Raw genomic sequence first — 16,615 nt, forward strand, 5'->3', positions numbered from 1 at the left:
GATCTGGCTCATAGTAACACAGTGTAAATATTTTAGTGGCCTGGGGGCATGAGACAGTAACAGTCCTTAGGAATGGGTGAGCAGGTTCATGTGGCATGAGACTTGGAGAGAGGAGAGGAGGGACCACAGGATGGTGTTCCAAGGTATTCCACCTTCATCTGAAGTATACGAGATAGTGGTTTTTGGTAAAGTCATGAAAGAGATTCAGTAAGGAGCAAGTGATCGGCAAAGCCCCATGCTGCCTGGGCAAGAAAAACCACTTAGCTGTGCCCACTGACATAGAGATGAAGGCCATTGGCTAGAAAAGACAAGCCTATAAATTACCAGCAGGCAAAGTCCAGTGTAACTGTTCTTTACTTCAGGGAGAAGAGATTGTTCTTCCTGGCAAGCTAAGGGAAGGCTTGCTAATGAGGCTGATTCTGAGCCACAGGAATCAGATGAGGGGACTCAGCATGTGCGGGCAGGGAGGACTATAAGAAAGGCACCACGGATGAAGAAGGGCAGATTTGAGCTGGGAAATGTGAGCTGTATGTAACTCATTTAAAGAATAAGAAATTATGGGGACTGGAGAGATGGCTCAGTGGCTAAAAGCACTGGCTGCTTTTGCAGAGGACCTGAGTTCAGTTCCCAGCACCCATGTGGTGGCTGACCATAATCTAACACCAGTTTCAGGGGATCTGATGCCCTCTCCTGGCCTCTATGGGCATTGCATGACATGAGTGCACTTATAGGAGGCAAAACACTCGTACACATAAAAGAATAAAATAATAAATATTTTCAAAAGAAAATACGGAGTGGGACATGTGGGTAAAGTACTTTCTATGCAAGTGTGAAAACTGAAGTGCAGATCGCCAAGCACGCTAGTGCTGGGTGGCTATAGTAGCCTATAACCCCAGAACACAGGAGGCAGAGACAGGATCCCCAGAACAAGCTGGCAAACTCGACTACACTCGACTGAACTATTGAGCTCTGGGTTCCAGTGAAAGACCTGTCTCAATATATTAGGTAGAAAGTAACTGAGGAAGATCCCTGGTGTCAACCTCTGACCTCCACATGCTTGCATACACGCCTGCACACATATGCACACATGTGTGCCCATATATATGTAAACATGCATAAATACATATGCATATAGGTGCATTTTTAAAAAATATCCGGTCATGGAAAGGAAGTCTCAAACATGATTCTGGGAATTCTGACCAAAAACATTTGTGAGATATGTAGAGAACAGTTCAATGAAAGAAATTTTCTTTGGCATTGACTCTCCAGACGTGTTGAATTTAAAAGGCAGGTGAGCTGATGAGCATTGTTTGAGGTCATTGGTGCATTTACTGTCCAAATGACAGCTGCTGGGCAACTGGGGTTTCCAAGTCTATATGAGCCTTAAATGTAAAATATGCATGAGGCTTTGAAGACTGTTGGAAAGAATGAGCCAGGTGTGGTAGTACACACCTGTAATCCCAGCACTTAAGTGTAGAGGCAGGAAGATTGGGAGTTCAAGGTCATCCTCAGCTACATAGTGAGCTCCAGGCCACCTGATCTATTGTAGACCCTGTCTCAAAAAAAAAATTAGAAAAAGAAAGAAAAATGATGTAAGATATACTGATAATTTTTACATTTTAGTACATGTCGAAATGATTATATTTTATGTATATTAGAAATAAAATGTATTAAAACTTCACCCATTTTTCTCTCATGAACTCTTTGTGAGTAGAGCAGTTTTAAAATATATGCTGCTCATATTATATTTCTACTTAACAGTTCTGGCCTAGAGAAAGAATGTCTTAAATATTCTCTCTCGGGGCTGGAGAGATGGCTCAGCAGTTAAGAGTGCTTAATGGTCTTGCAGAGGACTGGAGTTCAGCTCTCAGCACCCATACTGGGCAGCTCACAACCACCTGTAACTCTAGCTCCAGGGGATCTAACGCCTGCTCCTGGTCTCTGCAGGCACCTGCACACACCACACATGTGGTATACATATATACACAGACACACATATAAGTTCAGCAGTTAAGAGTACTGGTTGCTCTTCAGATAACCCAGGTTCAATTCCCAGCATCCACATGGCAGCTAACAACTGTCTATAACTCCAGTTCCAGGGGATCCAGTACCCTCTTCTGGCTTTCTCAGGCCTTTTACAACATGGGTACACTTTCATACATGTAGACAAAACACTCATACACATAAATATATAAATAAATAAATTTTTTAAAAAAATCTTAAAAATATTCTCAAATAAAAATGTAGAGAAAAGATAATAGAGGTGAAGCTTTAAGAAACTCATCCTCTGGCTGGAGAGATGGCTCAGTGCTTAAGAGCACTGGCTGCTTTTGCAGAGGACCTGGGTTTGATTCCCAGCACCCACATGGTGGCCGACAACTATTTGTAACTCCGATTCCAGGAGCTCTGATGCCCCCTTCTGACCTCTGTGGGCATTGCGTGACACAGGTACACCTACTATGACAACCATTTGTAACTCCAGTTCCAGGAGCTCTGATGCCCTCTTCTGACCTCTGTGGGCATTGCGTGACACAGGCACACCTACTACATGCAGGCATTTGTATTCATACACATAAAGTAAAAATAAAACGTTTTTAAAAAAAGACACTTATCCTTCCTGAAGATATTTTCACTGTTTATCATACTTCAGAATATAGAGATTAATAATAGTATTTGTGATATTAATATGACTTTTGCTTTTAAAAAAAATCTCACTCAGGTTTGGGGCTAGCTCAGTGGAAGAGCACTTGTCTAGGATGCGTAAGGCCCTGAATCCCCAGGAACACATACAGTCCAAATTATCTCACAATTGAGTTGAAAACCCCACTGTTTTCCCGTGGGCTGTTAGCCATTTCTTTGATGATCCTTTGAAGAGCTCATGAGCTACATGATAAAGAAGCTTTAAAAAGAGTGGTGGCATATGTCTTTAATCCCAGCACTCGGGAAGCAGAGGCAGCCAAATCTCTGAGATTGAGACCAGCCTGGTCTATATAGTGAGTTGCAGGCCAGCTGGGGCTGCAGAGTGAGTGCTAGACTAGCTTGGCCTGCAGAATGAGACTGTCTCAAAACAAAACAAGGGCTGGGGAGAGAACTCCACCAGTACAGTGCTTGTCTTGCAAGCATGGGGACCTGAGTTTGGTTCCAACCGCATATATTTTAAAAAAAGAAGGGCATGATGGCAGACTTTGGAAGGACAAACTACCCTGCCCAAGATGAGGGGACAGCAAACCAATGCTAAAGGGCAGAGAGCAAGGTGTCCTGGAGGAGGAAGGTGGTGTGCAGTGATAAGGTATGGGCAGGGAGCAAAGGAGCATGGGTAGAAGCTCCAGCTTGGCTGAGGCAAGGGCCTGAGGCTCTGCTTCTAGAACAAGAAATGCCCTGTGGTGCGTTTGATGCTCCTCTGGGAGGAAGATGGTAGGCCGAGGGGTGGGATTGGGGGGTGTTCTAAGTTCCTGTGGGGCTGCCTATACCAGTCCTTGGGTTTCAGACACGTGTCTTTTCATCTCTGCAGGATGAATTGGATCTCACAGACAAAAACCGGGAGGCTGTGTTTGCGCTGCCTCCTGAGAAGAAATGGCAGATCTACTGCAGCAAGAAGAAGGTGACCCCCTCCCTGTCCCACCTGTCCCACCTGGAGACCCCAACAGAGGCCAGCTCTAAGGCCTTAACTGCTCATTCACTCATTCTTTCATTTAAGAAACAATCACCATGCCAGGTGTCGGAGGACAAACAGTACAGAAAACAAAAGTATGGGCGTTCCGTCAGTAACGTGCTTGCTATGCACAAATGAAGGCCCGAGTTGCAGTCCCAGCCCCACCCCACCTGTGGTGGTGCATGGTTGTAGTCCCAGTGCTGGGGAGGCAGAGATGGGAGGGCCCCTGGGGCTCCCTGGTCTAGCGAGCCTAGCTGAATCAGCCAGCCGTAGGTCCCAGGGAGATACCCTGTCTCAAAAAACAGGATGAGTAGCTCCTGAGGAAATATACTTGAGGCTGACCATTGGCTTCCACATGTACATGCATACACATGTGTGCGTACACTCATGTACCTGAGCACCCACATAAACACACATGAACATACACCTACATACAAACATACACGCATTCATGAATAAATAAAAATTATAAAAAGAAAACAGAAATTAAAAAATCTGTCTTCTTGGGGCTTACCTATAGAGAATTAGGGTTCTGTATCCAGAAACCCACTGAGCAGGGACCTGCCATGTTCTAGGACTGGGGCTAGGTTAGTGCAATGTCAAGGTAAGAAGTACCCATGCCCTTCTTGTGCCTGATTCCTGGCATAGGGACATGGTGGCGACATGGTGGCCTATAGCTCTGGGCCATAGTCAGAGCAGCTTATGCGATGAACTCAGTGTCCTTGGGGTATGGTAGAGATAGTGAGTCCTCTTTGCCTCAGGTCAGGGGTCACACATAGGGTCCTAATTCTCTGCCTCCCTCAGCTCATTTACAGACATGCACGGTCTCCTGACTGCTCTTCCTCCAAAGGGCTGCACCAGGCTCTGGGCAGGCTCCATCGGGTCTCTCCCCTCTCTGCACCACAGGCTGTGTTCTCTCTCCATCTGTCTTTCTCCGTCTTTCCCTTTCATTTACCCTTTATTCCGACCTTCCTGTTTCTTTCACTCATTTTTTATTCGTGGTTCACCTTCCTCCTTTCCACCCTGTCCTCCCAGCTTTAAGATTTGAGTGAGTTTGTTCCTCTGCCTTCAGGGTGTAGATGTTTGGGGACCAGGGTTGGGCTATTTCCATGTTTCTCCTGGAGAAGACAGGCAGGGCTGAGCGGGGTCCATTCAGAGCTCTTCTCTTCTCTTTCCTGGTCAGGACATTGATCCCATCCCCAGGGCTCCCCACCCAGCCAGGATGACCTTATAAAAACTGTATACATACATGCCCAGAGAAGAAGGAAACCTAGAGTCAGTCTTTCTTTTCTCTATGTAGAAGGGAAGGATAACATACAGCAACACACCCCATTACCTGCCAGGCCTTCACTGGGACTCAGACCTCCAAGGGTGGAAGTCCTGGAGTCTGGGAACCTATGATAAGCTGTGTGGGCTGCTCATACTGCAAACCACTCAACACAATGTGGTGTCCCTGACTCCCATTGTAAGAAAAGTTTGTCACAGAAGTGAGGGTGGAAGGAGGGAGAGAAGGAGGAAGGGGAAGATGGAGGGAGGGGAAAGACAGGAAGGAAAGGAAGGGTTAGGGAGGAAAGAGTGGGAGAGGAAGGATGGAGGGAAAGAGAGGGAGGGAGGGAGGAGACATTAGGAGTAATCATCGTGTCTCATGATGCTCCACTTTCTAAATCAATGACTATGGAGTCCCCTCAAGTTGCTCTCCTGTACAGATAAAGTAAAAGGTTTAGCAAACACAAAGGTGTTGCTTTCTACATTCCAAACCAAATTGTGTGTTTTCCTCCACATTCCTCACACCTCTGTGCCTCTCCACGTGCATTTCCTCAGCCTACAATGCCCGCCCCCCATACACACCTGTCTTGGGCTGAATGATCTTCAGTAACTCAACCCAGTCCTCTTATGCCATCTGTCTATTCCCACTGCACCCTCTTATGGTGGATGCTCCCCTTTGATCTAACTTGGACAGTTCTACCATAGAACTGTTCTGTTTCAGAGAAGAAACCATGGTGACTTTCTTCCTCAGAGCTCTGAGAGCTCAGTTCTGAGTGACTGGCATTCCAAAGGTGTACATTAAATGCATACAGAATGGATAACAATAAGCCTATAGATGCAGACAACTGTATATGCATAGAATACAGTTGCCTTTGGTTCTGGGATTCCCTATCATGGGGCAGAAAACAGGGAAACAATCTAGACCAGAACAAGGTGACTTTCCCACAGGTCTGAAGTTCGGATTTTAGGAAACAAAATGGCAAACCTAAAGCGGTCAGGGATGCAGGAATAGCGGTGGTTCATCAAGGGGCTGTTGGAGCACGTGTGTTCCTGCTGATTTGGAAGCAGGTTGGCTGACAGCAGATGAAACTGTCCAACATGTCCAGGAATGGATATGAGAGCCCGCAGGGCGAGTGTCAGGTCTAGAAGCAGCTCTTCTGGTCAGGGGAGGTGGTTGTTATTCAACATTCAGATTTACTGAACTCACATCATTCTTGCCCACACCAGTAAGTCGAGCCTTTTATGTGGGAGCTGGGGGTGAGCTGGATGCTGCCCACCTGGCTCTGCCTCCCAGATGCGCATCCCCTTGTTTCGGAAGAGTAAACAGTGAGCGATTGCAGGTGCATCAGGGGCCCAAAGGTCTTTCCAGCCCCCAGGACTGGGGGGATTTCTTCTAGAAAAATCAAGTATTTTATTTCCAAACCAGCACAGACCAATACTTTTGTTTACTACAAGAATGATATTAGAAAAACGTGAGAAGGTGAAAAAGGAAAGAAAATGTGCATAGGAGATGGCTCAGTTGGTAAAGCACATGCATGCACACGCATGGGGACCTGAGTTTGAGCTCAAGAATCAGTGTGAAAAAGACCAGTTAAAATATTCAGCATGTTTATGCTAGAGAGGTAGAAACTGACAGATTCCTGGGGCTCACTGGCCAGCCAACCTAGCCTACTTTATATGCTCCAGGCCAGTGAGAGACCCTGTCTCAAAAAGCAAGGTGGATGGTGTCTGTGGAATAACATCCAAGGCTGTCCTCAGGTTTCCACATGCATGTGCACACACATGCATGTACACCCTTACATACGTGCACAAAAGATGAAAGACATGGAAAATTTGAAATGAAACAACCATACAATGATACTTGCACAACTATAGGCAGAACAGAGATGGCAGGGAAAAATATTTTAGTTTGATACGTTTGGTTCATTGAAAGTGATCCCTGCACAATTCTGCCCATGTCCTTGGCTGATCATAGAAGTCTGTGCTTGTTGTCAGTATCTCACTGAGGAACAAATGGAAACCTCAGGAGACTGCATCTTCCACAGGACAACCCCCTGTGGGCAGTGCTGATAACTATAAATTTCAAATGAAGCTTAGGGTCTTAGATCATAGATCTATTTTACTAGTTGGTTCATCCAGTGATGTCCAACCTTTTGATATTGTGATGTGACATTGTTGGGGCATATTTGTAGCTATCATGGGATATACGTGTCTCCTGGACCACAGGTTGGACATACCTGAGTCTATCTTGTTGCAGGAGCAGGAGGACCCCAACAAGCTGGCAACCAGCTGGCCTGACTATTACATCGACCGCATCAACTCCATGGCTGTGGTAAGTGACCGCCCCTCTTCTGCCTTGCCTCCACTTGGATAGATCCTGGAAGGCAGTGATTCCTGCCAACACCGAAGAGTGGTTGGTTACCTTTTCCACTCCCCAGTGTTATGCTCCCAGCAGATTTCTAGTAATTCTAAGATCTTACCACAATCTATCTCCTCCCTGGGACTTCAGAGTCCACCCAACCAGCTAAGCACATACTAAACCATCTAGGCATCACACAAGCATTGGAAATAGACTGGACCAGTAATTCTTCGAATTTCCCAGATAATGAAAGTGAAGTCTGGGACCAGAACCTTGGTCTTCTCAGAGTCTGACTGTGTCTTAGTCAACTATCCTCTGAGTCCTCACCTTTCCCAAGGCAGGGATGCCCCCTGCCAATCATATCTGCCCTGGGGATGGAGGAACCTGGGAGAGAGGTGGATGGCCCAATGTGACCCTTCTCTCTTTACCTGTGGGCCTCATGTGCAGAGCCTGTACACATTTGATGAGGAGGAAATGGAGAGGAGAAACCAAGTTGTGGAAGACCTGAAGACAGCCCTGCGGACACAGCCCATGAGGTGACCAGGCCTATTTCCCCTCAATTGCATTCCTCCTTCCATAGTCTCACCCAATGGTTCTGTCAACCTGAAGCTTTACATAGTGCCCTGTCCCATGCTGGTCCTGTTGGACCACGTCCAGCATTCCCTGAGTCCAGTTGCTTCGTGAGTGGCGGGGAGGCTGCAAGAAGTGAGTAAAAGAGGAGGAGGGGGGATGACACCACAAAGTAGGTAAACGTTGGGTCCTGAAGAGTTCTGTAAAGAGGAACTGAGGGATTGTGGTACATAAGAAAGGGCTTTCTTAGAAAGATCCAGCAGGGTGAGAGCCCAGTAAATGAGTGGGGCAGGGGTTGAGAAATCATACAACCACTAGAGGGAGATGTAGGGTCTATGGGTGTGATCTGGTCATCTAGAATGGGAACTATGCAGGAAGGATGGATGCATGGATGGATGTTCGGATGTTCCAAAGGCCACTACAGTACTGCTCCTCACAGTGTGCAGTGTCCAAAGAGGGCCAAGAGCCACAAGAGTGCCTGGCTTTTGGTTCTGCCCAGTAGTGTGCTTGAAGTGGCTTTTACCAGTGGGCAAGCCGACTGTTAAATCCTCAAGCAGTCTTACAACTGGTCCTTAAACCTAGATTTCAGTCCACTTTAAATTATATAAACTTGTGATTAAATAAATAACATTCATTCACAATTTTTGGAATAGACCACTAATTATTTTTCTGCATTTCGCTATCACGGGTGTTCTTTACTGTTAGGTGTGTTCTTAGGTTTATAGCCCATGGTCCATGGCGGTGATAGTTTATGGTACATTTCTTTTCAAGCCAAAATCATTGCAGAAATGTTGTGGAATATGGACAAGCATATAATAGGGAGAAAAGAGAAAAATGCCTACTGTTAGCTTAATTTGGGAGCATAGTCTTTTGATCTAGGCATATTTGCACAACAATATAAAATGCGTGATACGTTTACATGTTAATTATATATAGTGGTTCCTGAACCTCAATTCATGACCATTTTCTCAGCTCATTAATTTTGCAACTAAATTAAGGATTCAGTACACATCCAGATACCCAGATAAAACCTATACATTGCTTTTTGGAAATGATGCTTTTAAATAACAACATAAAATAGACTAATAGATAGGCCTGAGAAATAAACCAATTCAATTAAAATATAGCTCACAAATATTAAAAATGCATGAGCTGGCAATAAATGAGGTTTTTATGCTTCAACAGCGAGAGCCGGCGGCAGGTCTGATAACCACTATAATCTTGAAGTAGCAATGGGTGAAAATGATTTGGAAATACCTGCAGCATCTATAATTTGATATGAAAATAGCAATGATTTCTTTGGGTGAAAGTCTCAGATTCTGCTAATACCACTGTTGTTTAGAACCCTCATTCATCATTGATAGAAATGCTAATTTCCATTTAGAGGTTATCCAAAAGCAAAGTGTAATTCTCTTTTCGCATTGAGGCTCTTTATGGGAACATGGGTTAAGAATGACTGAATGGTTATAATGTTTTCTGATAACATTCAGGATAACTCTGTTTTCCCAAGGATCTCCTTGGGAAACTTAGCTTTTGAGCCTAGGTCCCTTGCCTCTGAGTCTGATGGACTCCTCAGCTAGAAGTGCTTCTGGTCATCTGACTATAAGTCTCTCTGATTCCCAATCTCATTGGAGAGAAGTCTCCAGGTTGACCAGCCATGATAATTACAGTCCTATCTCCCCCACCTTTCCAGTTTAGATACGCAAATGACAGTAGTACACAAATTCAGTGTGCTAATTATCTTTATAGTACTGAGACCAAATAACTGAGAAATGCAATTTAAAGAAGAAAACACTTATTTTGGCTCATGGTTTCAGTCCATAGTCACTAGACTATGTGGTTCTGGGCTTGTGGTGAGGCAGACCATCCTGGTGATGGGAGCATGTGACAGAATTTATTTACCTCATGGTGAACAGGGAGAGAGGGAGAGAAAGACAGAGAAGGGGGGGAGAGAGAGAGAGAGAGAGAGAGAGAGAGAGAGAGAGAGTGTATTACCTTCCAGCAGTATGACCCACTTTCTCCAGCCAGACCCATCTCCAAAGTCCCCACAACCTGCCCAAATAATGCCACTAAATACAAGGTCCTAGAGGCTGGAGAGATGGCTTAGCAGTTAAGAGCACTGGCTGCTCTTGCAGAGGACCCAGGTTTGCTTCCCAGCACCCACATGGCAGCTAATAACCATCTGTAACTCCAGTTCCAGGGGATGCAACACAGTGTTCTGACCTCTGCAGGCATTGCACAACACAGGATCACTTGCATGCATGCAGGCAGTACACTCATACACAAAAAAATTTAAAAATAAACCACACAATAGTAAAAATAAATAAATACATAAATAAAAAATAAATTATGGTGGTGAGTGATAGAAGGAAAGGGAGACAGCACACATTAAGCTCTGGCATCAGCACACATGCACACACACATGCACATACACAGGAACACATTTACACTACAGAATAATAAAAATAAACTAAAAGGAGTCTTCTGAAAGTATCAGTGTTAGGTACAAACTATGTAAATGAGCCAAGGGGGGGTGGTGAGTTAACTGGAAATGTCCCCCGACCACTATGCCAGCAAGCTATAGTTACACCGCCTTCCCACGCTCACCAAGGAGTCGAGGGGGGAATCAGTTACCCCCCACCCCCACCCAGTTGGTGTATCTTAGCTGCATGGGGGGAGGGGCAAAGAACACCAAGAGGCACCTCTCTCACCATTTTTTGAGGCTGTTGGGAGGTCATGGGATCTGTATTTGAGTGTGGACTTTACTATGCAGCTGCCCACTCTTCTGTAAATAAACCCCTATGCTATGCTGTTAAAAATAATAAATAAAATATTAATAAATAAATAAGTATGTAAATAGATAAGCCAAGTGGCTTCTGTAAGGGAGCATGCTGAATGGGTACTCCAGTATTGGGTAGCTGTTTGCAGAATGTGCTTGGAATACAAACACAATACACTGATTTCACTAACAATTCTGCCTGGTAGGTTTGTGACCCGCTTCATAGAGCTAGAGGGCCTGACCTGTCTACTGAATTTCCTCCGGAGCATGGACCACGCCACGTGTGAGAGCCGCATCCACACCTCTCTCATCGGCTGCATCAAGGCACTGATGAACAACTCCCAGGGGCGGGCACACGTGTTGGCACAGCCTGAGGCCATCAGTACCATCGCCCAGAGTCTGCGCACAGAGAACAGCAAGACCAAGGTGGCGGTGCTGGAGATCCTGGGTGCTGTGTGCCTCGTGCCTGGAGGCCATAAGAAGGTGCTGGAGGCTATGTTACATTACCAGGTGTATGCAGCGGAACGCACGCGCTTTCAGGTGAGCAGCTGGTTGGAAGGTTGGGGCGCTAGCTGGAGGGGACAGAGGTGATGGATTGGAATGGTGAAGGACTGAGAACGACATAAAAGAACCCATAGGGAAAGGGGCATCTTGCAGGCTGCCTGCTGACTCATGGAAAGAAGATAGATCTAGGACACAGAGGGTTCCCTCAAAAGACACGAGAAACCTTTGGAGAGGTGGCTTGGCTTTCGAGATAGAACTGCGCTCCTCACTAGACCATGGTTTTCTGGAAGCTAGGATGTTAATTTTGCTTCATTTTTGGTGGCTCTGTCTCTCTGAACCCAGCAGTGAGCTCTGAATCCAGGATTCAGCTCATCAGGAGCTCAGATGAGAATTGTTGAATTGAGTACATTCAATTGCTGAGGTCAGGATTTTAGGTCTGGGAGAGTGCCCTTTGAGGACACTGAGCCCAGCCCTGGGAATGCAGACCATGCTAATCTTCCTTCTTTCTGACCGGCCAAGAGAAATTCACATGAAATAGGCCCTAAGTCTAAAGTGTCTTATCACAGTGCCCAGTAGATATGAACTGACATTGCAGACTCTGATTTAAGAGCCAGGGTAGACTGTTTATTCTGGCATCAAATATTTGTAAATGAATATTTAGCTTGTGTAGAAAGTAGCCCCTGGCCCTTTGCAGAAGATGTGCCTGAGACTGAGATGTGGAGAGGCAGAGGAGGCTCCTTGGGGTGGTCAAGGTAAGCTGGAGAGGCAGGCGAGGTGAGGCAGAAAGGATGGACAGGGCTTCCTAGGTGGTCGGAATGCCAGGAACAAAGATGCAGAAGAGGCTCTGGTAGCATCCGAAGACCCTACCCTCACCCTGTCCTGTCTTCCCACCAGACCCTGCTGAATGAGCTAGACCGAAGCTTGGGCCGGTACCGGGATGAAGTGAACTTGAAAACAGCCATCATGTCGTTCATCAATGCCGTCCTCAATGCCGGGGCTGGAGAGGTGAGGCCTCGTTTTTGTTTTTGTTTTTTTTAATTTTTGGGCCTGGGGTAGTTTGTGAATACAAGCATTTCCCAGGCAAGTGGCAGAGAGAGGGGCCAAGTCACCTGGTGATGTGACTGCTACCTCCATCATCACCTTCAGGTTGTTTTTACAACATCTTACCTCCTCCACTTGGGTCCATAAAAGAATAGCTTGTCAGGAGCCTAAGCTCATTACATTGAGGGTAACACCCTGTCTGCCACACCCCGGCTGCCTGGGACACACTTTCCATCTCATCAGGGGCTCTTCAAAGCTGTGGTGAGGACTGATTCTTACTTTGCTTCCCCACACCATTCCCTTTGGTTTTTATCTAAGCCTAAGGAGGCTCTGGGCGGTTTCCTTCAGAGGTAGCATGTTGCATTGTGGGTGAGATACAAATCCTCCGTAAGGTTGGCAGGTGATGGCTCTGGGGGTGGGGGAATGCTTTATATGAGGAGGGCAACTTTTGGACCTTCTTTCCAGAGCTCTCTAGAGACCTGCTCTTGGGCTTCTTTGTAGGTTGGTTAGTCATGTTTTTCTAGAACCTTCTGTTAGAAAGTGTGGCTTTTGCTTTTTTGTTTTTGGGTTTTTTTTTTTTCCTTCCTTTGGGTTCAGAATGGGATTCCCAGGCCATTAATCTGTAATGTTAGAAGAACTTGAAGATAGTTGAAGTCCTAAGTTCTAAGGTAATCAGATGCTCCATCAAAGTCAACCTGAAGGAGAAAGGGGGCAAGGGAGCTAATGGTCTCTGCTCTTTCCTCTCCTACCAGCACACTTTCCTGTGTGCAGTTCTCATGGTCCGAATTAGATCAGATAAACTACTGAATAAGCCCATCCCTCAGATGCTGACATTACCTTTGTCAGTAGCATCTCTTATGTCTGCCGTTTGTTCTGGTCCATTAGTAGTCATACTACGACACACAAATTTTTGAAATACTACTCTCATAGGTGAATAATAATAAGTCCATTTTACAGATGAGGAAACAAAGGTATTGTCAGAGTCACAAAACTAGGGAGCAGAGCTGGGATGTAGACCAAGCGCCTGCTGTATTATTATATAACATTGATCTTTGATACAAGAGGCCAATCAAACACTGAGGAACTGGAAGGAAGTGATGCAGGAGGGCTAACAGGAACAGGCTGGCAGGCTTGCTTTAGAGAAACAGCAAGGTCTTCTTCAGTCCTTCCTTGGGACTTCTGAGTCTGGAAGTGACTCCAGGTGACATTGCTAGGAACATGACATGGGACTGTGGCTGGGAAAGATGATGAGAGTCTATGGGTGACTCTGGTGAACATGAGAGCAGCCACTGAATCTGGTCCTCCCTTGGTGACCCTCAGGATAACCTGGAGTTCCGCTTGCATCTCCGGTATGAGTTCCTGATGCTGGGAATTCAGCCAGTTATCGACAAACTCCGGCAACATGAGAACGCCATCCTGGACAAGTAAGGCCCCAGCCGCTCAGCCCCACTGCACACCTTCAGGGGCAGCACCTCCGCTGGGGGTGGCCAGCACCTTAGTGTGCTTCCCCTGGGTCCCTTTGCCATCCCAGCCTAGCGTCAGCTCTGTGTGGGTAGGTGCACTTTGCCTGTGTTCTCTGCTGATCTGCTTGGATCATCCTTGATGTTATAGACAGGTGAATCCAGTGGTTCTCAGTCAAGGGAGTCTTGCCTTTGGGGATTATGAGGATGTTGGTGATGATGGTATGGTGGTGATGATGGTGGTGTGGTGGTAATGATATTGTAGAAGAGATGATGATGATGGTGATGATGATTGGGTGGGGGTATCTTTTGGTTTTTAGCTGTTGGGGAGAGCCCCACTGGTATTGTTCTGGGAGCAAGAATGCTAAGTGTCTTGGCTCTACAGAGAACTCCATGCAAAATGCATGCTATAAATACCCTGCCAATCAAAGGACACAAACTCTTATGTGTAAGTTACTAGTGCATCTCACTGGTTCTGTACCATCGGTTCAAGTGGCTTTATTACACCACATTTTAAGAAGAGTGGCTGGAGGGCCTGGGGAGATGGCTCAACAGGTAAGAGTGCTTGTGGTACAAGCATGAGGATCTGAGTTCAGATCCCAGCACCCACATACAAAGCCAGGTGTGGCCACATGGGGTCCTGTAACACCAGCACTGTAGGGTTGGAGACAGAAGGATCATCAGCTGCCATCACCAGCCTTACTCCAGGTTCAATGAAAGACTTTCTCAAGGAAATAAGACAGAGCACTAGAACAGGACATCTGACATCCTCTTCTAAGAACACACATACCCACGTGTGCATGTGCCATAGACATACCACAAACATACACACACGCATACACAACAGCAGCAGCAGCAGGTAGTGGAAGAAGAGGAGGACGAGGAGGACGAGGAGGGGGGGGGAATGGATTGTTTTAAGGTAGAAGGGGAGGTATGTTTCAATTGGTGTAGAAAATAAGGGAAAGATTTGAGGATTGAGTTCGGGGTGGTTTGTGGACACTGGGGAAGACAGATGGAGGACAGTGGTCCTTGATGGTGAGTGATTTTATCATCCAGGAGACACCCAGCAGTGCCTAAAGATGCTTTTGATTGCTACACTTTGGAGCATGGCTGCTGCTTTTTTTTAAGACAACCTCTCACACTGTAGCCCAGGCTATCCCAGAACTCAATATATAGCCCATGCTGGTATTTAATTCACAATCCTTCTACCTCAGCCTCCTGAGTTCTGGGACTGCAGGACTGATCCATCATGCCTGGCTTGGAGCAGGGGGTCTACTGGCATCTTATGAGAAGAGGCCAGGGATGCTGCTAAATAGTCTGTAGCACACAGTGCAGCCTTCTACCACCAAGGACACCTGTGCCTAAAATGTCAATAATGTCACACTTGGGGCTTTCCATGCATGCAGGCAATATACTCATACACATAAAATAAAAATAATAAATAAAACATTTTTAAATAATAATAATGCCAAAGTTGAGAAACAGATTTAGGTGGTTGGACCTCGAGATGAACACCCTGAAGGAAAACCATGGTAGCTTTTTTTCTGGTCTTGCCTAACGTGCACTTTAATGAAGCTTTGAGACATAACCGGTGTGGTATTAGAGGAACTGGACCCATCCACCAGGGATGTCCTAGCTGTAACATCTCTTTTCTCTCTCTCCCAATCTATCTAGGCATTTAGACTTCTTTGAGATGGTCCGAAATGAGGATGACCTGGAACTAGCCCGGAGGTTTGACATGGTGAGGATGGTGAGGTGCCTGTGGGAATGGCGCAGGTGTGTGGGATCTCAGGCAGCCCCACAACCACCTCTCTAGACCCTGTGCTCAGGGACAGTCTAGTGCTGACGAGATCCTCAGTGGCACCCTATGGCCAGGTCCTATGTCTGATGGTGGTGAGCTGGCTCTGGGGACCTCACCTCATTGACCATACCTGGTTGTCTACTCCTAAGGAGACTATCAGGCCCAAAAGAAAGATAGCCAGGTCCTTCTTGCACATGCTTGGTCTCAAATGCTTCTCCTGAGCCAGCTTTCCTCTGCTTCCAGAAATTTCCCAAGCCACCTCTCTCCATCCCTGAAGAGAGGCTGCTTAGCAAACCAAATCATATTTTCATCAGAGCCCCAGCAGTCCTGAAAACACACACTTCTGTTGTTGCCCATGTGTTGTGTGACCTACTCCTACCTCAGTGGCAACCTTCTTTGGAGTAGAACTTGACAGGCACTGAGAACCACCCACAGCACTCTCCCAAAGACTAATGTACGAAGAAAGAAACCGAGGTTGGAGAATGTGAGTGAGCAGCTTGCCAGCTGTCACAGAGCTAGAGTAGATCTAGGACTTGCACCCAGGGGGGTGGCCTAGGCTACAGGCCACCTGCTACTTCAAAGTGCTATGCCCACTTCATCCCCTTAGTACAGACCAGCTGTTCCTGGCCAGCAGTGCTTTTATTCACCCTCCCTCTCCATGGGGCACTTGTTTGAGGATGTTTTTAGATGTCACAACTTGGGGAGGGAAGAGGGAGGATACCATTGGCATCTAGTGGGCAGTGGCTAGGGATATTTCTAAACATTCTCCGAGACATGGAACAGCCCCCGCAACAAAGATTTATCTTCCCCAAGATACTAGTAGTGCTGAGATCTGAACTCCTCCTGTATATAATATCTCACTATTCTGCTTTTTTCCGTCTTTCTCCTTTTGAGCCTGGGTGAGAGGCAGGGGAAGGAAGCTCTCATGGGAGGAAGGGAGACTGGGAAGATGGAAAGAGGGTCATCTGACCCTAGTATCTTTCTGTGCTGTCTTGGCCCTCCCCTTCCCTGTGGCCTAAACTCCCCCAGGTCCACATCGACACAAAGAGCGCCTCCCAGATGTTTGAGCTGATTCACAAGAAGCTGAAGCACAACGAAGCCTACCCCTGCCTGCTCTCTGTGCTACACCACTGCCTCCAGATGCCTTGTGAGTAACCCCCATCCTCCCATTTGCCACTACTCT

The 16,615-nt window shown here is 46.5% G+C and overlaps 1 protein-coding gene across 1 annotated transcript in view; it reads left to right on the top strand.

The window, feature by feature from the left end:
• Daam2 (dishevelled associated activator of morphogenesis 2) overlaps nt 1-16,615 on the top strand; it is a 129,042-nt gene that overhangs the window by 76,321 nt on the left and 36,106 nt on the right. Inside the window, 8 exon segments of the mRNA XM_029565843.1 lie at nt 3,512-3,601; nt 7,176-7,250; nt 7,719-7,813; nt 10,833-11,166; nt 12,025-12,135; nt 13,492-13,595; nt 15,306-15,372; nt 16,462-16,579. Coding sequence (XP_029421703.1) covers nt 3,512-3,601; nt 7,176-7,250; nt 7,719-7,813; nt 10,833-11,166; nt 12,025-12,135; nt 13,492-13,595; nt 15,306-15,372; nt 16,462-16,579 — 994 coding nt within the window.

Source organism: Nannospalax galili, unplaced genomic scaffold (assembly GCF_000622305.1).
Source record: "Nannospalax galili isolate Female #2095 unplaced genomic scaffold, S.galili_v1.0 scaffold1318, whole genome shotgun sequence".
Lineage (NCBI taxonomy): Eukaryota > Metazoa > Chordata > Mammalia > Rodentia > Spalacidae > Nannospalax > Nannospalax galili.